The sequence below is a fragment of the Phoenix dactylifera genome, chromosome 2, assembly GCF_009389715.1.
Source record: "Phoenix dactylifera cultivar Barhee BC4 chromosome 2, palm_55x_up_171113_PBpolish2nd_filt_p, whole genome shotgun sequence".
Taxonomy (NCBI): domain Eukaryota; kingdom Viridiplantae; phylum Streptophyta; class Magnoliopsida; order Arecales; family Arecaceae; genus Phoenix; species Phoenix dactylifera.
Window position 1 is genome coordinate 23,145,131 of NC_052393.1, and position 24,346 is coordinate 23,169,476.

The window sequence follows — 24,346 nt, forward strand, 5'->3', positions numbered from 1 at the left end:
CTGAGATTCGGCCCTCCTTCTAGCGCCAACTGTTGCTGGTGGTCCAAACCGAGAACGATTGGCACAGCGGTGTGAACGGGGTTCCGTTTGAGTTGCCTTGGTTGGTGTTGATTGCGCTCCACCTTCCACCGGGAAACCTGCAAGCAAGCCTCGCACCACCACTGGGGTAGTGGGGGCCCTCCGACGATCAAGTCAGAGGAGATTGGAGGAGAAGGAGAGATAATAGTAGCAAGTAAGAGAATGCTCTGGAAGTTCTTGCTTACCCCCCCCATTCTCCCCCCAGCCGCATATATACCAGGCTGGGGGGTCCTTTTGGGGGGTTGGTCATCGTGTAGCACGATGGAGCTGCCACTGACATGGCCGTTATAGGGCGTCGTGGGGCAGCGCTGGGTACGGCCATGACAGGGCGTAGTGGAGCTCCGCTTTGTACGGCTGTTACAGGGGATCGTGGAGCAACGCCAGATACAACCGTTGCAGGGAGTAGTGGAGCAGGAGGCTGCGGCGTGCCTCTGGGGAATAGCCTGTCGTTGTCGAGAGATAGCCGACTCGGGGTCGGGCTGCGGAGACGAAGATGTCCGACTCGGGGTCGGACAGCTGGATCAAGGGGCAGCCGACTCGGGGTCGGGCTGCGGAGACGAAGATGTCCGACTCGGGGTCGGACAGCTGGATCAAGGGGCAGCCGACTCGGGGTCAGGCTGCGGAGCCGAAGATATCCGACTCGGGGTCGGATTACTGGATCAAGGGACTGCCGTAGTCTTCCTGGGTGCGCGTGCCGGTCACGTGGGGCGTGGCGGCTAAATTCCCCCGTAACAGGATCTAATCCTAAACTGACTTGTTGACCTATTTAGCTTAGTTCGGTCCACTCAACAGTGCCACATCATTTGGCTATGTCAGCTTTTTGTGCTACATCATTGCCAAGTACTTGTTGATGTTTCCATTGCATCAACACCACATCAATAGTCCTTGCTAAATGTTTGCCAAAATATTTTCTTGAACATAGATGCTTAGAACCACTAAGGTGGTAGCCTGGTGGGAGCGTGGCCTTACTTCCAACTAAGTGGTTCCAAGTTCGAAACGCACGGGCATCGATTAAATTGTGGAGACCGGATGCTCTCTGCTCGGATATGGAATTTGGAAAGGCGTATGTTGGTAGCCTTGGTGGTGCCAGGTGTGACGTACTCACACATGGTATTCGTGCCGGAGCCCAGAGGGGTAATCGAGCCAGGCCCACGGGTGGGGAGGGTATGAGTAAAATCGGTCGGGGTGCCCAACATACGGTCATTTTTGCCTGCATCGAACATTCTCCTGGCGGGGTGGAAGCCCAGTGGGGGCTGCTACACGGGGGTGGGCTTGTCCCTTCCTTCCCTTCCCATTTCTTTAAAAAAAAATATAGATGCCTAGATAAAAACAGACCTACAAAAGTATGTCAAGCATTGAACTTCTCCGGTGTTACTCTCTTAGGAGAGAGTATGCTCGCCTAGGAGAGAGAAGAGAAGAGGGATGGATTACTTGCTCGACATGTTAATGTGGAGATGGTATGGGCTTATTTGGAGCCAATCTTGGGTATGGAAGGGAGATAGGAGGAGAGGAAGGTTGGGATCAAGAGGGGTGGGGTTGAGGAGGTGAATGGATTTTTAGGCTCTAACAAAGGCTCTATTTGGTTCCTATTTGCTGATCTTACCATGCTTTTAGATCAAAAAAAAAAAAAAAGAGGGCGACCTATTACTTAGCAAAGGGCTATCTATATGACGCATTAGGGACAACAATCTAAAGAGTTCTTATTCTTCATTAGAAGCTTACATTTTGATTTTCTCTTCCTGAGGGTTTAGTTACTGTTTTTGTACTAGTTAAAGGCACGACAATGCTAATGTGCTTCATCATAACATTTTAACCATGATTTCTATTATTTTTCTTAAGTATGTTGTGAGTCACATGTTTAGAATTAGTTGACTCTTCATCAATGTTGGGTCCTTTATGTCAAATCTCTCTTTTTCTACTTAGCTCATTGCCTCTCGATATACCATCAACAAGTACATTGGCACTAGCTAGGCCCCTTGGTCCATGTCAAATTTGGCTTTGCCACCAGTCTCCCCCAACAACACCACCACCACTTAATTGAGCCAATACTAATCATAGCTAGAGCTAATTCGATTTTATATGACAAAGGTTGAGTTCAACCTTAACAGCTTGAGCCAAGCTCAAGGCGACCTACTAGAATACTATAAGTAGACCTTCTCATTTATGCATGGCTCATTTACTCTCCAATATCAAGAGGGTTGTAAGCACCTTCAATTTATTTTATAGTTTCCTGGGGGGTAATGTGCAACAACTGAAAGCTTAATCGAGCTTGAGTATAACCAAGTTTAGTTTGAAATTAATTTTGAGTTTGAAATGTCAAATCAAACTTTACTTATTTATCATTATTTTGAGGTCAATTCAAATTTAATTTTAGATTGAAACAAATCCAATTGTTCTGTTTGAAGATTTTAAATTGAGCTTGAATCAATTCAAGCTAGAATCATTCTGGGTTCGAACTTGAATTATAACTTGCTTTCAAGCTAGTATTAATATCTAATTTATTCCAATAATAAATAAAATATATCAATAAATTTAAAAAAAAATATCCAAGTCTATCAAGCCTAGCCTGATGAATGTTGGTCAGTTTTTATCAAGGGTTGAAATTAATTTCGAACTTGCGTTGATTAAAGCTTTTCTGGAGCTGAACTTGAGTTTGAGAGCCCTAAGACGCCATACCAAGCTTTCCCCCTCCCCCTAAACCAACCCTTCTCCTTTTCTTGTCACGTTTCAATGGCGACGCCCAGGGCTTATTAGTGCTCAGCCCTCTCCAAGCCAACGCCTTCGTCCTCTGGCCCGAGCGGTTCACGTCGGCCTCCTCTTTCTTGCTTCGTTTTAGACGATCGCCACCATCTCCCACAGCCCTAGCGAGAGCCAACCGAATCGGTTTCCTCGGTTTAAACATCAATGGCAGATTTCCAGACTTCTACTCATCGCGCGAAATGGATTTCTACCCCGCAGGAACTGGTAATGCCACTGTACCACATCACTTGTTGTTTCTCTCTCTGTTTGTGAGTATTTTTTATAAATTAATTCCTCCCTGACGATCATTCCCTGCGGTAAAATTCAAAATACTCCAAAAAAGTTTTGATCTTTTCGATCGGATTAGCTTCTCTCTTTTGAAATTTTACAGAAAAATTGGTCCTTTGAGTGGATTCCTATACCAAAAGTTGATCATATCGCGATTGAGCTGGTGATTATTTGATGGGTTTTAGTTGTCTTGCAGATGGGGAAGACGGGATGAGAATATTCCCAAATTTCGTTTTCATCCTAAATTTTTTTTCTGATTTTTGGATTCTTTTGCTTTATAAAGTAACTGTAATTTCTGTTGCAGTTGGAGAAGCATCAGGCTGCAAATCAAAGAGCTATAAAAATGCTTGAACAGGTGCATTTTGATCCTGCTCTTGCCATTCTTGATTTTTCTTTCTGGCATGGCCTTTTGATTTAATGTTTAAAATATAATGCTTTTGCTTAATAAGAGAGCCATAGCTGGATTCTCTTCCTGGTTGGATGTCACTGTTTGTTCCAATTAGAAGCACAACCATGATTATCTACTTCATCATAACATCTTAATCATGAATTTGTTTTTTTCTTAACCTTATTGATCTAAATTGCCTAATCCTTTCTGAAGTATGGGATCACACGTTTGGAAGTTGATGTTGATGGGTCACTGTCATACCCAGAACCTGTACTTGACCAAAAGGATAATGGTAATTACTCTTTCTTCTAGTTGTGCTTACTGAATATCTGTCCATTGCATATGAAACTCTATCCAATTTCTCAAATTCTCATGATCAATGTCTAACTATAGCATTTTCTGTCATCTAAATCCCATTATCTGTTATCCTTCTTTAACTCTACTTATATTGAGTCTATTGAAATTCCTTTGTTGTGTTACCACAGCTGAGCGATCTGTTCCTAAGCCTCTTAATTGTGATGAGGAGCAGCTTATGCAGGTATTTTATGAACAAAAGATTCAAGAAGTCTGTGCAGCATTTAAATTTCCTCATAAAATTCAGGTAGCTAGCCTTCTTTTCTAATTTCTATAGGTAAGGTCTCATATTTGGCTTCACCAATGAAGCTTCTTGACTATTCTGTTGATATTGTGCAGGCAACAGCAATAATATACTTCAAAAGGTTTTATTTGCAGTGGTCGGTGATGGAGCATCACCCGAAACACATAATGTAAGGCATGGCACTTACTACACAAGCTGGTTTTTATCCTAAAACATGTATCTGGTTGTAGCCTTTGTCTAAATAATCCATATGGAAACATGTTCTTGACATGGAGACTTGTTTGAAAGGAAATGAAAACATGAAACATGAAGACGAAGGACTTCACATACCGAGGATGCTTGAATTGCTAATGCTTGATATTCAGTCCTCTAGGTGGAGTTTCTGTTTCAGCAATTTTGTTAATTTTGGCAATTTTGCTCAAAGTTTCAAAGTTTTGGTAGAAAAGACAGGAAAAAGTCCAAAAAACAGAAAAATCTAGTAAAGACTAATAAAAATTCATCCATATCATTTTAATGTGTTTTGAGTTACGATGCAGGATTATAATTTGTGTATTTTAGGCCAAGCCGTTTCACATTTCCCTCAAATTTATATAATTTTTCTGCACTTTTATCTAACTTCTAAAATTTTTATACACTTTTCATTATTTGTATTTTTATAATTATCAATATTTTCTCTAATTTTTGCATTGGATTAAACTTTCTTCCGAGCATATTTTCTTCTATTCCATTTTAATAACTCATTTAAACACAAATAAGAAGTTGAATACATTTCATTATATTCCATATATTAACAGTCCATTTGAGCAAAAATACATCATTTTATTTCAATATATATTTTTTAAAAGATATTACGTTATTCTAAAAGAAGAAAAAAAACTGATCTAAGTTATAAAAAAATAGGAATTATAAGATCAGCTAATTCTTTGTGAATAAAAAAGAGTAAAGACACATCAAGATTGCATCTAGTCAACTATAATGACGAAGCTTAGCCAAAAATCACATAAATGAGATCATTAGAATCTTAGATAAATGTGCCATTGAATAATATTAACAAGTTTTAGAAAGCATTAGAGAACATTGAACGTAATACTTGTTAAAAAGAAAAGATTAAAAACCATCAGTTTCGAGTAGTTCTGGTCGGAACCGGTCAAAACTGAAAATCTGTACCTTCTGCCATACATGTGGAAATTTTTCCTGGCCACACATGATAAGTATGTGACTTACTATCTTCAGTTGTGCCTCAAGTGCCTTCTTGACCTAGCCTCCCTATCTTTCCACTATGTACTAATCTGCAGGTTAGTATGATGAGTTATTTTCCTGTGACTACAGGCTAACTTGCATATATGCCTCCTGCAAAGTAGAAGAAAATCATGTATCTGCTGAGGAACTTGGTAAGGGAATTCAACAAGACCATCAGATGATTCTCAATAATGAGATGATTGTTTATCAGGTGCAGATATGATTCCTTCGCTTCATCATCCTTGTTTTGCATTTGTTATTATTATCTTTTGCTAATAGTTTCCTTTTTGTTTTAATACTCCAATCTCTTCAGAGTTTGGGGTTTGATCTAATTGTTTATGCTCCATATCGATCCGTTGAAGGCTTTGTCGAGGACATGGAGGTAATCTAAACCTGACTATATTTATAGATTTTTGTAAGACATCACATTATATTCTGGTCAGAAGTTGATATGAATATGACATTTCATTTTGCTATGGTGAATACTTATGGCGATTCTTTGTTTTTGTTGTTAAGGAGTTCTGCCAAGTAAGGAATGAAGAGCAAGAAAAATTCCAGGTTCTTGTTGCTTTTTTCCCCTAATAATCATCTTTTCTGCTTAGTTATAGATAAATATTCTGTTACTCAAACGTCTAGACTGATCATATCAGCCATTTTGCACATGGATAATAGATCTTTCCAACTGATTGACCATTTCCATCATCAATTCCAATATTTCCCAATGTAAACATGGTGGTGTTTGCATAAATACGCACATTTTTTCTAACACTGAACTTGATTTCCACCTCCAACATTCTAAAACTCAGAATTCCGAAAAGTAATGTTTCTAAACTGAATGAATCTATTCTTACTTCCATCAAAATTCTTGACCCTATTAACCTCGTTACCCTCATTTGTCAATTTGTAATGATGGTGCCACACATTGTGCCATTCTCATACTCCATTGTTCTTTCTTTTTTGTACTTTTTTGCTGCCCAGTTACTTAATGTAGATCAAGGCTACTGAGCTCCATCGTGAAGATATAAAGAAGGTGGTGGAACAGAAATTAAAACAAGCAACAAATCTTGAAGAAGAAATTTGACTTTGTGTTCAAGTCTGTGCTGTTAACTCAGGCACTTAATGGAAGATTATGCAAGGATACAGGGAATGCGTTTGGGCTTTATTGAATGAAAGGTGGTAGAGGACCCAGAGAGGGTTAATTTGCTAGATTAATAAGAAAAGAAAAAAACTAAATGGTTATTGTCAAATTATTAAAGCAATATTCCACAGGCCTGTGTGTAGCGTCTGCACTGTCCAAGGCCATACGTTAACGTAACTTTCAATGCATATACAAATATTGCTAATTTCTTTCTAATTTTTCTTTTATTTCACTTAATTGCCTTCATAGGATTTGCGGGGAACTGCTAAGTTAGAGGTAGACAAGATAATGCTGACTGATGCACCTCTTCTCTATGCTCCTGGGCAGGTATTCATTCTATTCCAGATTCATTCTTGATAAATTCATTTTTACATTTCAAAAGATGGCAGCTTTATTTATTTGTATTAAAATCTGTGTTTTAGTCCAGAACAAATTTGAAATGGACTGAGGTACCAGAGCGATAAGTATATGACAGATAAATTGACAATTTGTGAAACACCTCAGACATTTTATATATGAATTTGATGGCATTGATTTCTTGATTCTTTGTCTGTCATTCTACTGCTTGGGATTTCTGAAAATTAGATAAGAATTATAAAATTATATGACCTCATTTGTATCAAATAATTGTCAACTATAGCTGTTTGAAATAATGATATAAATGACAACATGTCTAGCTAAAGTTGCAGCAGTTGATCGATAGGAAATCTGATAAAGTGCATCAGCATGTTCAGAACTCATTTATTGTCTTCCTAAGTAAAATAATTTAATCCATCAAAATCATTAGAATAACTTCTTAGTGGAATAATGATTTTTTTTTTTCTGCCAAAATTTGCCAAATGGGTTAAGTTCTCAATTGCTTCCTTTTTAATTTATAAAATGATAATTAAGTCAGAAACAAATGCCCATGAATGTTCATTAAGTGTTTTTAAATATAAATTTTTCTGAGCAACAAAAATATGTTAAGATATTTAAGATATAATTGACTTTACTTCCATGATCATATTTTGTATCTTAATGCTATGTGTCATTTGTTTAATTTGTGCAGTTAGCTTTGGCTGCTTTGCGCAGGTCAAATGAGGTACACAGAGTTCTCGATTTTGAAAGGTTTTAACCTTTTCCTGGCAAATCTCTTGCAAAAAATATTTGTCATTTGTCATTTTCATACAGCAAAACATGCTTTTGCCTTATCTCTGACTTATTAACCCCATCTTATATGACTTGTATAAACAACTGCAGATACTTGGAAAGCATATTTTCTAGGCAACGTTCTAGCCACTCTATATCACAGCTTATTGAATCGATGAAGACCATTGATTTTATGGTAATTTTTATTGGATTTAGAAGTTGATCTTGTTGTCTGAGTTGCTGCAGTTTTGTGATTTATTAGCTCAACTTGACTGCTGTCTTTTGTCAATGGTACTTTGCTTTCATGAATGTTTGTACTATTAGGCATGACGTTTAACTGATTTTACAGAAATTTGTTTTCCTTTCTTTTTAAACATGAGGAGATGAAATGTTCCACTTTGACAGAAGAGAGCTAGGATGAGCACTACAACATCATAATATGATACATGAATTAACTGATTTCAATTTTTTTATATTTTATACTTACAGGGAGCAAGATTATTATTGTTATTTTTTGATGGGGGAAAAAACAAAGGGGTGGATGCAAAACAGATCAACTATAAGTTTTGCTGCCTAGTTTTCTTGAGAACCTAAATGTGGGCAAATGTTACACTAGACATTGAAATCCAGAGATACTCCCATGATAAAAAATAGATATAGGGGTTGTCCTGTCGAATAGATGCGGCAGATTTGGTTCTTACATGGCAAGTCTTCTGGCAATTGGCTTGTCGCAGAGAATTCAATTCGTTTGATTTGTTTTGACAAGTATGGCAAACTAAGCATAATTAAAATATTTTGATCGAATAGTTGGGGCTAAGGCGTACATCTAAAACAATACATCCAATGTATTAATATAAATGTGCAAGTGATACAAATATAAGCACATGATCTAAAAGATGGTAAAGGAATAAGTTAGTAGAACGGAAAAGTCAAAATTGATGAATATGATCATATTCAACATGTGAGGGGTCTTAAAAGAGTTGATGCAAGTAGTGTATAATCAAATAAGATTGAAATAATACATGAAACTTATATTAGCTTGCAAAACAGAATGTGCAGTATCAACAACCTATGCCATCAATCTCTATATCTGGGAGATGATGAAGAAAATGAAGTTAGTTTATTGTGTTGACTTTAAGATCGTTATATGGTTGACCAGATTAGTTATATTCTTTGTGGTTGCCATCTTGATGCATCCCTTCTCATGGCTAACTATTACAATGCATTTGTAAGAACAAGGAACACCATTTTCAACCATGGCAATGAAAGAAAAAAGATTATTGGGCTTGGCGGCTTTGGACAGACTCCTTAATAAGTTGTGGATATACTTGTAGAATGACACAATATATACATTTGATGAGTTTTGAAGCTTGGTAAGAAGATATTTGTAGTATATGTGTCTAATAATATTAAGGTGAGAGTTTAGAGGGAAAGAGATACACTACCTAGACACTTCATTTTTGAGCCGTTGGAAAGTGTTGTGGCCACAATATATACATTTGATGAGTTTTGAAGCTTGGTAAGAAGATATTTGTAGTATGTCTAATAATATTAAGGTGAGAGTTTAGAGGGAAAGAGATACGCTACCTAGACACTCTACCTAGACACTTCATTTTTGAGCCGTTGGAAAGTGTTGACACTTTTGGACACTTGAATATGGGCAGACCACAGGAGACAACAAGACAATGCTGGACACTCCACTTTGAAGTGTCTTGCTGACATCAGCAAAGGTGTCCGACACTTGACTTTTTTTCTGAATGTCATGCAGGGGACTCTTAGTTTTAAGTGTTTGACACTTTCAGCAAAGTGTCTTTATATTTTTTTAAAAATACTACATTATATGGACATTTTAAGCAATGTATCATTATATTCCAATGTAAAATTATAATTGTTAGATGAACACTTGAAGCAAAATGTTGTTATATTTTAAATATAAATGTATCACAATTAGTTATCATTTTGATTATCTCCAAATATCTTTAAAACCTATAAATTAAATTAAACGTGACTATTCCATTAATTTATTTTTAAATATAATTCTATGTTGCCATTTGGCATGATTTTCATTTTTTATTTATATTTAAAAATAAAAATAGAAATTATGCTTTTATTTTTTTTAATTTTTAAAATACAAACATGTTTGTTATAGTTAATTATTTTAAAAAATATAAACATGGCAATGGCGGCGAACTGTAGTAGCAGTAGGGAGGTGATGATAGTTGTGGTGTGGTGTTGGTGGGGAGTGGTGGTTGTATGGCGTATGTGACAGTGAAGCTTGTGGTGGTGTTGGTGTGGGTCGGCAGCTGTAGTGTGGCAGAGGTGGCAGTAGTGTGGCAGAGGTGGCAGTAGTGTGGCGAAGGCAGCTGTAATAGTGGTAGTGATGACAAGGGGTGGGGGTAGCAATGGTGGTGATGGTAGCGATGGCGGAGGTGACTTCAGCAATGACAATGGTGAAGGCTATGGTAATGTTGGTGGCGGTGGCGTCGACGGTGGTAGCAAAAAGTATGAGTTTTTGATTTTTAAAAATATTGACAATATGGGAGATTTTCATTTTTCTAGAAATAAGAAAAATAGCTTTTGAGAATTAAAAAATAGAAGCAATAGAACCAAATATGTTTTTGTCTTGGTTTTCATGTTTTTGTTTTTAAAATTAGAAAACAAGAAATAAAATTGATGCCCCAAGGCCCAAATTTGGAGATTTTTAAGTGAAGTCGGCAACGGATTTGCCGACTTCACTTTAAACCCCCAAATTAAAAACCTGCAGCCTCGGCCTCCGCCGCGCCCCCGCGGGTTCTCCCGCCCCCCATCGGGCTCCGCCGCCCCCAGCCTCCGCCATCCCTCTGCAGCTCTCCGATGGCGGCCACAGGTCTCCTCCTTCCCTCTCTTCCTCGTGCTCTCTCTCGTTCTCTTTTTCTTCTTTGGCTCTGGCGGGGAAGAGCTAGCCGGTTCGTATCGTTCGGTTCCGGTACGAACCGGAACCGTACCGGTCCAGTTGGCGACTGGTACGCCTACCGGATCCGGTACGACGGATCTTGGTCAAAAGCCATGAGACCAAGGTCGGCGGAACCAGTACCAGACATCATACCGGTTGCCCGGTGGGACGAGTCGGTATGGGCCTGTATTGTGCCGTGCTAGGACCGTACCGACATAGTAGAAGAGGCGAGGGAGAGGAAAAACAAGAGAAAAAGAAAGAGAGAAGGGGGAGGTCGAGGGAGGTCGGCGGAGAGCCAGCAGAGGGTCGGAGAGCCGCCGCATAGAGGAGGCAGAGGCCGGAGAGTCGTCGAGAAGCCGTGGAAGAAAGGCTCCCTCCAGGCCCATATTTCGAACCAATTGCTGACTTCATTTAATTTTTAAGGGAGCCCCTCTTCCATGGCTCCCTCCGCACGGCGGCTCCTACGGCTCAGGACGCTCCGAATCGGACAGTTTGGGACGGTTGTATGAGACATTTATAGGTATGATCCTCTAACTTTACAATACATTAGACACATATTTATAGGATATGATCCCCTAACCCTAATTTGGGTATTAAATTGATACAAAATTATGCTCGAAATATGACTCAACAATAAGAAAACATGCTAGAGTTATTCTACCATAGACATGAAACTTAGCTAAAATTTAGTACCGTCCCTGATGGAAAATTCATAAAAAAATTTGGCAAATCCACTGGCTCTTGCTATGCTTGGCATAGTCTAGCTAGTCATAGTACCTATTGGCTGCACTCTATGCTGCATGACACACGCACATGGCATATTCCTAAATCTAGACTTTTGGAGATTGTCGTGTCCAACACTTAGGGGCGCTTACACACCGGCACTTGTTGCAAATATCTAGGTAACATTAGGAAGGACGCTTCGATTGATTTTGGGATCCCTAGGATCTTTTAGTTGAAGAAAGATTGTTGTTTGTAGTAGAGCTTTTGGAAGTAGAGCTTTTGCTAGTAGGAGTTTTAACAAAAAGCTATTTGCTATATAATAACTATATTTCTAAAGTGCTTTGGTATTTTAACCTTTGTTTGGAAACCAAACTGAAACAAAATGACAATAAAGGATCTTGCATAATTTTGTATAGTGCAATATAATGTAATATTATATATTATTATATATTAATATATTATTATAGTATAATATTATAATGCAATATAATATTGTATAGTATAGTAAAATCATATAATATGATATGATATAATATAATATAGTATAGTAATGTATTATTATATATTAAAACATTGTTGCATAGTATAACATAGTATAACATAGTGTTATAATGTAATATGATATTGTATAGTATAATAATATAATATAATATGATATAATAGAATATATAGTAATATATTATTATATTACTATAATTATGTAATATAATGTAATATAATATGATATGATACAATACAATATAATACATTATTATGGGTATTTTGGTCACTAGGGAATTTTCATTAAACCAAAAACAGCTTTCCAGACCTCAACCAAGTAGAGCTTTTGCGGAAAAGCCCAAAAAATGGAGCTTTTTCCAAAGAGATGTTTTTTAGCCTTTTGGAGAACGAGAAAGCTCTTCTGATTTTTTTTTATCAAACACCACCATATTGCCTGAAAGTGCTCTTCACTCTCCAAAAAGTACTTTCTAGCTCTCAAAAGCATTCCCAAACAAGGCCTTAATATGTCAGATTTTGCCTGTCCTTTATTATTTTTTTGGGTGGTTGAATTTTATTCCCCTATCATATACAAAATGCTTTGCCTGATTATGCAATGCTCATAGACGTACATTATGATATAACTAAACTTTCCGCTGGGGTTACAAGAGGAAGTTCTTTAACAAAAATTACTGCTATTGCAATCAAGAATTCTCTATATTTGAATTGTCTTGTTATTGTTAGGTTAAGCTATCTTTGTTGCGAATAATATTTTATTAATTTTTCTATCAACTGGTATAGTAGTTGGGAGAGCTCATTATAAAAGAAACAAGGACTCCTCACTTGAAGTTTTCTTATTGTAGTTTAAGTTACTTTCGGGAGGAACTATATGAAAACCAAATAGTGAAGGCTACTTAAACTCTAATTAAATTCCCTATTAGTAATATTACTTATCAGAAGAGAAACTTTTCTGTTCTAATTTTGTGATGTTGTATTCCAAAATTCTGTTGAAAGTTTACATTAACTTTTCTCAGACCTGGTATGACTATTTGGATGGTTTAATTATACTGGAAACGACTTCCTACATGAAGTTTTTGCTTCTGGAGACTGAATTATTTTCAAGGAAAGCTTCATTCTTATTCTTACCAAATACCAGAAAGTTCCTTGATCTCTACATCATTATTGCTTGAGGCGACTGGAGTACCCTCTAATTAAACAAATTTGTTTGAAATGATATCTCTCTTCCTTTCCAACCTCCCAAAAGAATATAACATGGTTGCTCCTTATCAGCACACTTGCATTCATCTTGGACAACTCTTGTTGATACATATGGGCAAGTCAATATGAGTTAGACATTCCAACACTCTACAGACATATCAAATTCGTAGATCATGGATATCAAAAATTGGTGGAAATGAATTATTCCAAGTTTCCAACCATGAATCAAAACTGGTCCAACAGGTCCCACCATACTTAAGAATGGGATTTCATGGTTCTTATGTCGAGGATAGAGGCAATAAATGTCATGTTTCTTTTCAGCTTGGCCTATTTAGCTCTGATGATTATATTTAGATTAAACTAGTATTGGTATATAACGATAGACTTTTATTTTTCTTATAGCATTTAAAAGAAAATGAGCAGTTTGTTATGCTTGGTAGTCATTCTTGATAGAAATGCATTGAATAGCAAATGAACAATTTTGTATTTTTATCACTTATACTGATAAACACTTTTTATGGTCTATGAAGCATTAGCGATTGACTATTTTCAGTGCTCTGACATAGTTGTGAAATTAAAAGTGATTATTGTGAATTGTATATAAGATGAAGTGAATATTACCTTTTAATGTTTTCTAGTTTATGATTGTCCAACTATTTCTTCCATATCCTTGAATCTTCCAGGTTCGGGGGGGGGGGGGGGGGGTGTGGAGAATGTTTGAATTGGATTTGTTCAGGCAAGTGGGCCATATTTAATTTCATCTGCACCAAAATATGTCATGATTGGACTGATAACAAATGGTGCTGCTGGTCAGGATCAGAAAATCTACTCTTTAAATGACAAAATCTTTCATGAAGATATGATTATTTTGGAGCCAACTTGGGAAGAAATTATTTATTGACCAACCTGCATTCTCTAGCTCTTCCTGCTAAGGAGCAATTCCAAACTAGGGGATGCAACAGGTTAGATCTGATGGTGATCATAATGCCATGTAAAGGACTCTCTTTTGTAGTGATCACAACACATGCTAGATGAAGGAAAACTAACCATAATTTTTCCAATTAAGAAGCCTGGTCATATAATGACTTAACTATGCAATTGAGGAAAATGAATTTGGGACACTAATAGTCTAAGGATATGATTAGGTATTTGGTATTTGTTGCAATTGTTGAGATGTATCTTTAGAATTCTATTTAGAATCTTGTTGGGTTCTCCATGAAATATATTTTAAGTCATGTGGCATTTTTAATTGTTATGCGAGTCTAAGACGAGATGAGGAGTTCTATATTGTGTGAACTTAGTCCTATTTTGAGCATTAATGTCTAAAGAAGTCTTAGTTCGATAATATGTTAGGTCAGGAAAGTATTAATTTTATTTGGATTGAGTTTAAGGTTGCGTTGAGGTCTTTGTGGCAAGTCATGAGTTGAATTCAGAATTCAATGAAATGCTTAGAAGTTTTCTTGATTAAACCTCTGTATGTTGAATGTAATAATGCATTTTTTACTCTAAAAGATTTAGGCATCAATTCCAGTATTGGTGCCAGTCACTGGCACAGGACATGTTGTGCCATGCAGTATCAGCAGATGTGCCTTTCTATAAGCTCAAGCATTTTTTTTTTAAAGAATTCCTTTCTAATTAACATATTCTGAAAATTGGATCCAGTTGACATCTACTTGTGCCATATACTGGTATTGGCCCAGCTCGGTATGTGCCAGTGGGTGCAGTCCGCCACCGCTGGCACTTGAAATCATGATTCTACTTCAAGGTGATTCTTGGCGAGAAAACCCTTCTAGGGTTGATTTTAAGTTGAATTTGAAGTATTTGTGGCAGATCATGAATTGAATTCAGAATTTAATGACATTCTTAGAGAATTTATCGACTTTTTCATGGTCAAGCCTCTGGCATATGGAAGTAATAACACATTCTACTTCAAGGTGATGACTCCTTGAGAAAGCCCCAGATGAAGATTCCTGGCATCACTGTCTTGACATCTCTAGTGATCATGCTTTTTAATCATTGGTTAGGTCATGTGTCTAGATCCCTTCTGAACTAAAAGTCAACAATGTCCGTACTTCGTGCAACCAGCAAATCTCGGTCTTACATTTATATGGCCTTAATGCTTGATGGGGAAAAAAAAATCAGGGATTGGCAGTGTATCGCAACTGGCTTTTGATTGGGGTCCTTAGTCAACTTCTATTTTAAAATCATTACCATTTCTTTTTTGTAGTAAGAATTTTTTTTTTCATTGTATTAGTGCCACATATCAGTCACACAAGTTCCCGAATTCACCATTATATAATCTTTGTGTGTTTATGTCTTGTAGACTTCCATTTCACAACACTATGTTGTGTGTCTTGTCCTGTCCTGTCACTTGTAGGTGATTATGTGATTCTTTTCAACCTTTCAGTATTCAGCAGCTGCACCTTTGGAATTCTGAACTGTTTTCTTGTTTTTTCATCTTTGTCCATCAAAGAAGCAACCAATGTTATCACTCTTTAAATTCTCAAATGTGATAGTAAGAGGCTATCTCTCTCACCCTTATAAGATGGTCTATCTTAAGCCATTCATAAATTTTTCATCAGTACAGCTTGGGAAGCTCAAAATCCCTTCCACAAAGGACATGAGACATATTGATCGGAAGCTGAAGAGTTGTTGGGATCCAAGCTCACAAGACGAGTACTTCCTGTTTTCTCTGCAAATTGATTATATTTTATTTCTTTTGCGTGGCTGCTTCTCCTTTCCTTCAGGGTGAATCTTATGTGGTTATATTACTGCAGAAGCAAGAAGCGTGAGAAGAAATCAAAGCACAAATCGAAAAGAACAGCAAGTGAAATGCAAGGAGCACCAGCAGAAGTGTATGTACTATTTTACCTGGGATGATTCCATATCTCATACTTTGCTGTTATTTATTTGTTTGTTTGTTTGTTCTCTCTGCTTATATTTTATAGAAGAAAATTTCAAGGGGCAAGCTGAAAAGGTCACATGGGATTGAAGAGGATGCGCACAAAAGTTTCTGCACCATGTATGATATTCTTTGTTAGTATTTGGCATCAGCATGTTTTATTCATGCAATTTTGAAAATCTATAGTCATTCCTGGTGTAATTGAAAAATCATCAGTCATCCTTGGCTTTGTTTGATATAGGCCAACTGCATGTCTCCAGTGCTACTTGGTTGCTAGTGCGAAGACTTGGACTACAAATTTGGATGAGGTCAATGACCGAGCTATATTAATTATTGTCGCTTAATTATTGTCGCTTACGCTTGTGGATGAGTACAAACCTGGATTTGCTATTGATGTAACTAAGAAGCTCTTTATTGGTTGAGCCTTTTCTTCTCGTGCTGGGCATTGAGTTGCAAGTTTGCATTGCTCATCGAGGTTATTTGTCCTGTTTTCATGACCTGGTAGATGACTCTGATAATAGTTTCGCAGACGATTACCAATTACTACTATGACTGTATTAACAAAGAGAGCCCTTTTGACTGTTAACAATTGTTCTTTACTCTATATAAGGAAATGCACATTCCATGCCTGTGGTATACCTTTTTTTCTATAATTGTCCAGAAATGACACATGCAAGGCTCCTTTGTCATATTATCATTTAAATTTGAATGTCTGGAATAGGAGAGTAGGAAAAAAAAAACACTAATGTGACATCTTTTTGAGCTTGGGTTGTCTCACTCAAGTATACAGATAATTATACTCTTTTACTTGACCATACAATGTGAGGTTTACAAAGTTAAATTTGTGGCCTGTCATGTTGCATAAATGAAAGAAAATCTGACATGAAAAGGAGGGTATCATAGGCTGTTCTATGACATGGGACCAGTCGTCTGCTTTTTTGTATCTGGACCTTCTTTTTCTGGATCATAGAAGCCTCTTCCTATCAGATTGGCAATCCATTTAGCTCAGTGAAGTCCAGTAGAGGCTGGTGCATCACCCCGAAGTTTGATGAACATCAGATGGTAGATGGCAAGGATCTGGAGTTCTAAATTTTGAGCATTCAATTTTGACAATAACAATTAGCTCCAATAGAAGGATCCTATCTAATGATCTGATCAATGATCAGGAGAGGCCTTATGAAAGCAGAGCAGGAGCTCTTTTATGCTAGCAAAAATGAAAAAAAATAAATCCAACAGTCCAATAATCCCAATTTGTTGGATCAGAAACCACCGTCGGCCATAGCTTTCTTATCAGAGCTTTGATCAATGATCGATAAAGGCCATTTGATGGATAAAAGTGGCTTTAATATCATATATCCAGAAATCCGATCAAGCCATTAATGGTGGATCTGGTACCCAATGCCATTAGATGACTGGCTAATCACTTTGCAGGCTGCATAAGTTTCAATCTTTAAGATCATCAAAAAGTAGAGAAATCCAATGGTCCAAGAAATCCCAGTTCCGGTATGAAATTGACTATTAGAATAAGCGACGCCGTCTTGGTACTAAACTCTATACCGATGCCACACTAACATTGTATCGGTGTGGTAGGATATAGGATGTTTTGGCATACTGAGTGTTGGAACATCTTCCATACTGGATATTGATATCGAACAGGTATGGTATGATATGTTCTATGCCGTTCCGTTTGGGCCGATATGGTGGACCATCATTAGAATAGCAGTTGACTGATTCAGTAACATCTGCCATTTTAAATATCCATAACTTGTTTAAATCCACTTGATCCATTAAATCTATCTGATGGACCAAAGGTTTGATATTTTATTCAAAATCTGATGAAACGAAGGTGTTAAATCCCCCTTTCAAAAGTATCCGACATGATTTGTAGTTCAGAACCAAATCAAGTTAGATGCGTTCAAGTTCACGTGAAGCCAAATAGGTGGATTTCAACGAAGTTGAAGAAGAGTGCAGACATGCTCAAGCTAGAAAGAAAACAATCAAGGCCAAAATAAATGAATCCATGGGGACAGATGAAGAGAAATTTTAATTGAGATTTAATGGATCGGATCCAAGACAAAATGTGAAGGGACCAAGCCAAGGCGTCAGGGAAGGGTTTCAACCCGATCTTAGAAGTGCTTGAAGCAAATCAGCTAGGGCTAGCCAAGCACAATTTGAAATTCTCTACATTCAAACCTATCACCAAGTTCATCTCTCAAAGGCTCAAATCAAGCTCACAGGGCTACATATGGCTAATCATCAGGTTGAGCAATCAACAGCCCATCCAGCTCCAAGAGGTTACGTGAGGGCCATTACCAAGTTCATTGATCAAAAGCCCAAATGAAGCTCAATGGGGCTGTACATCGATCAAAAGCAGAATCAAGACCAGAAAGGCTACAGTAATATTCATGGTTAATTGATGGAAAAGAGAATCAATCTAGGATATTTATTGCAATAGAGGAGATGGGTTGGCAAATGGTCTACTGGAGAAATTAGCATTTGCAGTCTTGATTTATATAATAAGTGAATGATACACATACCTAACTACCCTAATTATTGTGACGAATTGTTACTTTGGCTGCTATGACATGCCCATGTAAGGTTTCAGAAACAAGCATAGGAGTTCTATTGGCATGCGGAAGAAGAGTATACGTATTTTCAGAACAATGGGAGAATAAAATAAAGACTCATATATGTATATAAGTGCATCGAACTATCTCGTTGACCTCTAAACCAAATGATATCAGAAATTTATAATAATGACAAAAAACAATTAGCTGGTGTCAAGATAAATTAAGTTTTTTAATACAATTTAAGCACCACAAACCAAGAACCTGCGAAAAAGAAGACTTTGCGGATGGCGTTGCAAGATTGGTTTAGCTATATCGAATTATATCTTATGCTGAATTCATGAATGGTTTATGATTTCATGTGGTTTAGGATTCTTGAGTGCTATGATACGCAACGGGGTACAAGTAACCCTGCTAATTTTTAGCCACATGAGCTGTCAAATATATTTTTATAGCCAAAAGTTACACCAAGTCTAAAGTGGCTTTGACGAGGTCCCTAAGACGAGTTCAAGGTTGACGACTTGGTCGAAACTTGAAGCAGACCCCACAAGACCTGCTAACTAAATTTAATTTAAGTCTAGCACCCTAGTCAAAGGGGAGAAGTTATGGCCTAGGATAGGTGCGGAGGCAATGCTACCTCCACCTGTGAGGATAATGGCAGGCAAGCCTAAGAAGAATAGAAGGAAGGATCCGCATGAGGAGTCCAAGAATGCTCACAAACTGTTCAGGCATGGAAGATAAATGACTTGTCAGTTACACTTCCAAAGGGGCCATAACAAGCAAGGATGCCCCAGCAGAAGTGATTCATCAACAGTTGATCAGTCTCTTTGTCCACCATCAAAGAAACTTAAAGGCAGGCCAAGTAAAAATCAGGTTATGACAATAATTTTGGTGCATCTCTAACATTCCATTTTATTTAGTGCATGTTTTTTCTTATGCTAGGTTATGTTCAGTGGAGCCACCACAAGAGGGCGAGAAAAGCTGATAGTAAGGAGAAGAGCAGGGCAATTGGCAGCTGCTAGAACTATTGAGCGGTAGCATGATAAAGACCACTGAAATTTGGAAGAAGCCAGGTAGAAAAAGCTACTTGAGGGTTATAGGCTATAACAACCTAGGACCTCACTCAAAATGGCTAGCAGAAAGATATTATTTGGGTTCCTTGATCCTATATAGATACCCAAGATCTACCCAGCAAATAACCGATGTGGAACTAAACACACACCCACATGTATCCTCACATAAGCTATATGTCTCACCAGATACTGGGGAGAGGTTTTTTATGGTACAATTTATATCATTATTGATCTGTGTGATAAAATTCAGCTGATATCAACGTTGATTGTTTTCACAAGGACCAAGTAAGGCGAGACATTTCAGTGGAGAAGGTGCAACCTAGGTTGCTATGGGTTCCCTAAGAGCTTATATTGATGCAAGAAGGAGAAAGCACATTGGTGGATCTAGTCGGCCACTGTCTTCTCAGTCAAAAACTCAGGGAAGCAGTGTTGGTGACGTTTAGAAAAATTGTTTTTAGCTGGAACGGTCTATATCTACTTTGGATGTTACTTGATGTGGATCTTAGGTTTACAACAATTGCTGTTAGTTGGAAGAGTGTTTTGTGTTAACTGGAACATTGTGTTAACTATTTAATGTTTAGTTGCTGTGGATGTAATTTCAATGTTTAGTTCAATGTTCAATGTTCAATGGTCAGACAATATCACTTACTCAATGTTAGTTCAATGTTCAGACAATGCAATTACAATGTTCATCCAATGCTAGTTCAATGTTTGATAAGTTCAATGTTTAGTTCAATGTGCAGTTGATTGTTTACTTAAATGGCATATATTTCATAGATGTCATAAGCAGCAGTTCAATATGCAGTTTCAGCATCAGTAGCACATGTTTGAGGTTCAACGTGCAGTTCACTGGCACATATTTCAGATTGCTTGTTGACACATGTTAGGTCATAACCAGCAAAGCGGAGGGTTCACAATGTGCAGTCAATGTTTTAATGCTTTAATGTTCAGTGTTTTATAAGTTTAATGCTAGCTCATGTTTCAATGTTTCATTGTAACCATGTATCAGTTCAATTTTCAGTTCAATGCTTCAGATCAATGTTCAATGTTTCAATGCTAACTAGAACTGTTTCAGAGCACTGGAAATCTTTCAAAGCTAACTATTTGAAGCTCAGATTCTATGTTTCAGATTCTGAAACTGCGCTTACATTCCATGTTTCGAAGCTTGAAACTATGCTCAGTTTCTATGTTTCAGAGCTCAAAAAAATGGAGCCACAGTTTCAATGTTTCATAGCTCTGAAACTGTGCATCTCTTCCATATGTGAGAGCTCTGAAATTGTGCTTAGATTCTACATTTCAGAGCTTTGAAACTGTGCTCAGATTCCAAGTTCCATAATTCTGAAACTATGCTATCAAACTAGATCAAAGGCTTCACTGCATCCCTAGTCACTATTTCAGTATGTTTCAGCATGTTGCAAGGGTTTCACATGTTACACTATATTAAGGGTCATGTTACATTGTGGCTACATTGCTTCAGCATGTAAAATAAGTTAATGTGGCTGCACCGGGGCTTAACACAAAGGGTTCTTGTTTTACTGTGGCTGCATTGTATCCCCTGTTTCACCATGTTTCAGAGCTTGCTTTTCCCTAGTCATGCTAACATTATATATAAACTTGAAGCACTACATTTAACAACATTGCTACATAATACTCATTATGGCACCGTTACATGTACCATTTCACATGTATCCATTTCACATGCTCTGATTATAGCACTGGCATTGCCATGTTTCAAAGCTTGCTGGCATGTGCCATGGATTCAACATATTGCAAAGCTTACTGTTTCATAATGCATTGAAATGATACAGAACTCTGTTAACAGCTAGAGTATTGAAACCTATCGTCCGAAAGTCGTAAAACAAGAGAGATCTATAGCCAAACTTCACAGACCAGCTATGTAAGAAATCTCTTCGGAGTTCCCAGTTCTCATGAGTCGTCTTCCAATATAGGTATCACCTATGAATCAACCTATTTATAATATTGATTGAGCACAACTTGGAAGATAATAAACTTAAATCACAGATGCACATATCAAATATAAAGCATTACATTCAACATCATTGATGCATAACATTCATTACAAAGTGTATTTCCAAACTAATACTGATGTCGGGAAAATAAAAGGGAGGGAAGACAAATAACGAGCAGACAAAAACCACCCAAGAATTTGAGAATAATAGTAAACCTAAATCCCCAAGGACAAGAACAATGGATAGATAAAAACTCACCACCCAAAGAAATCCATTTAAGGGATATAGAGTTTGATGGAAAAAAAAACTCACCACCCAAAGGAATCCACCTTAAGGATACAGAGTTCTAGTGATCACCATTCACAAACAATCTCCCTGAAATACAGAGCAAGAATATGCTCACCACCTAAAGAAACGCCTAGAGATACAAAACACCCAAAAGAAGGAACTTGTCAAGCCAAAGGCTTAATCCTTAATTCACTCAAACTTGAAACTAAATTCTCTGAAAACATAACATAGTTCATGCCTTTATATAAGCATGTTTGGAATGTTTTTTAAGCAATTACAATCAATAATCTTAAACGTGAGGAGAAAGAAAAAACACCATAAGAAAAGGACCATAACCAAAAACATGAGCAAAAGCATCCTAAACTTGGGGAAAAAGAAAAAACATCATAAATAGGCGTTTCAATATTTGTCTTTGCTTAGGCATAAACCAAAAATAAATTGCCATAGAATTTTTTTTTTTTGGCTCCTCCGGTTGAAAAGGACTCTCCTTAAGTACCCATGTCAAAATCGCCATAGACAAAATTCCTTTTTGGCTCCCCCGTTTGAAAAGGACCCTCCTTAAGCACCCGTGTCAAACACACTGGCTTGTTCTCCCTATAACTATCACTTTCAAAATCATTATATACTCACAAATATGGTAGTTACTCAAAACATGATCACCGTTGATAGCAAAATCCAATATATATAGTTCCATCTCTGGTGAGACATAAGATAGTTTATTTTTCAAGTACTTTTGATAATATCAAATAAAATCTCAGAGCCACCTACATGATACCTACAAAAATCCATAATCTTCCTGTAACTAGATACACATCTAGGGCGAGTTCTCATTGTATATTTCTGCTTTATGTTTCACATACTCATTGATCAAAGAAAATTAAGCCTATTTCCCTTTAGCATCAATAATGCAGGGATGTCGAGTTATCATTGGCTCTGAAGCTGATACACTAGAAATTGGTGTCAAATGTCTAGCCAATGTCAACCTTGACAACAGTATGTAGCATGCCATGCAAGCTAGAGGCCAATTGCTGGGTAGAGAAACCTACTATATTAGTTAAGTATTTTAAGATAATGCCATGGGTAGCAAACCTTTATGATTTAATAAACCTTGAAAGAGTCAAAATGGTAGAGAGATAACAAATTCAAAGGTTACTCAGTTCAACTCCTGATCAATCCATAGATCATTTTGATTCCATTAGAAATCAAGCCAGAAATTGCAAATCGAAAGAACCACATTGTTAATGCATCTTAATGAAAGAGCAAATACAATGGTCGACTTTACACATTTCAATTAGTTCAATAATACAAAGCAACAATATCTAATAACAGTATAAAATAGAGAAGAAGAAGAATAATAAAACTGTAAACAACTAAGTTGTGTTTGTTTATACACATTCTATGATTTTACCTCAAGTTAATTTCTTAAAATATTTATGTCAGCTCGTATTTGTCAACCAAGGCTGAGAACTTGCTTCATATACAATTCCATCCGTTTTCCTTTTCCTCTTCTCCTTTTCCTTCTGGTTTTGTGTGTCTGGTGATTATAAAACAATTTTGTAAAACTTTTGAACGAGAACACTTCTTGCATCTAAGTTGTGAGAAATGTGTAAAATCTACAAGGTTTATTAAAATGAAAAACATATAATAGGAGAAAGAAATAGAACTAAGGAATTGTTCAATAATGTTTCAGTAGGATCCCATACAGCAGGGTTTTCGCATGCTATCATACCCATGATCCTGAAGCCCTTTCACCATGCGCAACGATCATTCCTATTAAGAGCTATCTCATAATATCACTGCAAGCTTTTCCAAGATATTTCTCACTACTTCCAAACAGGTTATGATTTTCCCTCCTTTGTCTTGACACCCAAACACAAAACTAAGCACATCTACTGAGCTATTTTAGTTATTCGTTGCATAAATTCTATATCAATCAGTTTACCGTCACTTTGTCCTTGGTGTAACTCTTACATCTCTATTATTCACCTGTTTCTAACCTCATCTCTAAAATATAACACCCTTATCTCTTAGTATGATTGTTTGTTGGGCCCCTCTTTGTTTACCATCATTCATAAACCATATGAAGCTGTGGACCATGTTATGGTTTCATAGACTCTTTTCTTGAGTCATCAGCACATGCATAGCCTACATGACACACCAAAAATAATACCTCTCCATTTCACACACCAAAAACATCTAATACATACATTTCATGCATATCTCCTTTCTTTTGCATGATAAATCCAAGGTAGCAAGTCAATAAAACTAAGGGCATCTCTTGGCATACTTGAATGAGACATTGTTTTCATACCCACTTGCATTGCCATTGAAACTGCTTTTTTGGTACCATGCTATCTTTCTACAAGGTTTAGGCCATTGTCCTCAAAAAATTCCTCCATACTTATAATCAAACATTTAGTTCTATCCCATCAACTAACACTTTATCTTACACCAGAATAAGTCTTTCTACATAGGCAAAAAGTTCACTTCTCGGAAGCCTAAAAATATATATGTGGTGTAAAAATATATGTTCCCTTTGGGATATATCTGGCATTGAAAGTCTTCTGTTATGTAAGTATTAAAACCATTAACATTTTTGC

At 37.1% G+C, this 24,346-nt stretch overlaps 1 protein-coding gene across 3 annotated transcripts; it reads left to right on the forward strand.

Annotated features, from left to right (window-relative positions):
- Positions 1 to 2,705: 2,705 nt before the first annotated feature.
- On the forward strand, positions 2,706 to 16,501 carry LOC103722997 (cyclin-H1-1). 3 transcript variants are annotated; one of them, XR_606562.4, is made up of 15 exons: positions 2,706 to 3,042; positions 3,410 to 3,460; positions 3,707 to 3,785; positions 3,979 to 4,094; positions 4,187 to 4,260; positions 5,421 to 5,541; positions 5,644 to 5,712; positions 5,847 to 5,888; positions 6,718 to 6,795; positions 7,517 to 7,575; positions 7,708 to 7,792; positions 15,529 to 15,622; positions 15,724 to 15,801; positions 15,895 to 15,968; positions 16,090 to 16,477. XR_606562.4 is itself a non-coding variant. In XM_008813768.3 (15 exons), exons 1-14 carry the CDS (start codon positions 2,983 to 2,985, stop codon positions 15,917 to 15,919), a joined length of 1,026 nt encoding a protein of 341 aa, XP_008811990.1. In that variant the 5' UTR covers positions 2,707 to 2,982; the 3' UTR covers positions 15,920 to 15,968; positions 16,090 to 16,501. The 3 variants fall into 3 exon arrangements, 2 of the variants coding, with proteins under 2 accessions (XP_008811990.1, XP_008811991.1); XM_008813768.3 differs by having other exon boundaries at positions 2,707 to 3,042; positions 15,534 to 15,622; positions 16,090 to 16,501; XM_008813769.3 differs by having other exon boundaries at positions 2,707 to 3,042; positions 3,979 to 4,031; positions 15,534 to 15,622; positions 16,090 to 16,501.
- Positions 16,502 to 24,346: the final 7,845 nt, after the last annotated feature.

Coding starts and splice junctions, on each gene's coding strand:
- LOC103722997 (XM_008813768.3), top strand. CDS start 2,983: ATGGCAGATTTCCAGACTTCTACTCATCGCGCGAAATGGATTTCTACC. Junction 5,542..5,643: donor ATGAGATGATTGTTTATCAG/GTGCAGATATGA, acceptor CAATCTCTTCAG/AGTTTGGGGTTTGATCTAAT. Junction 15,802..15,894: donor CAAGGAGCACCAGCAGAAGT/GTATGTACTATT, acceptor TATATTTTATAG/AAGAAAATTTCAAGGGGCAA.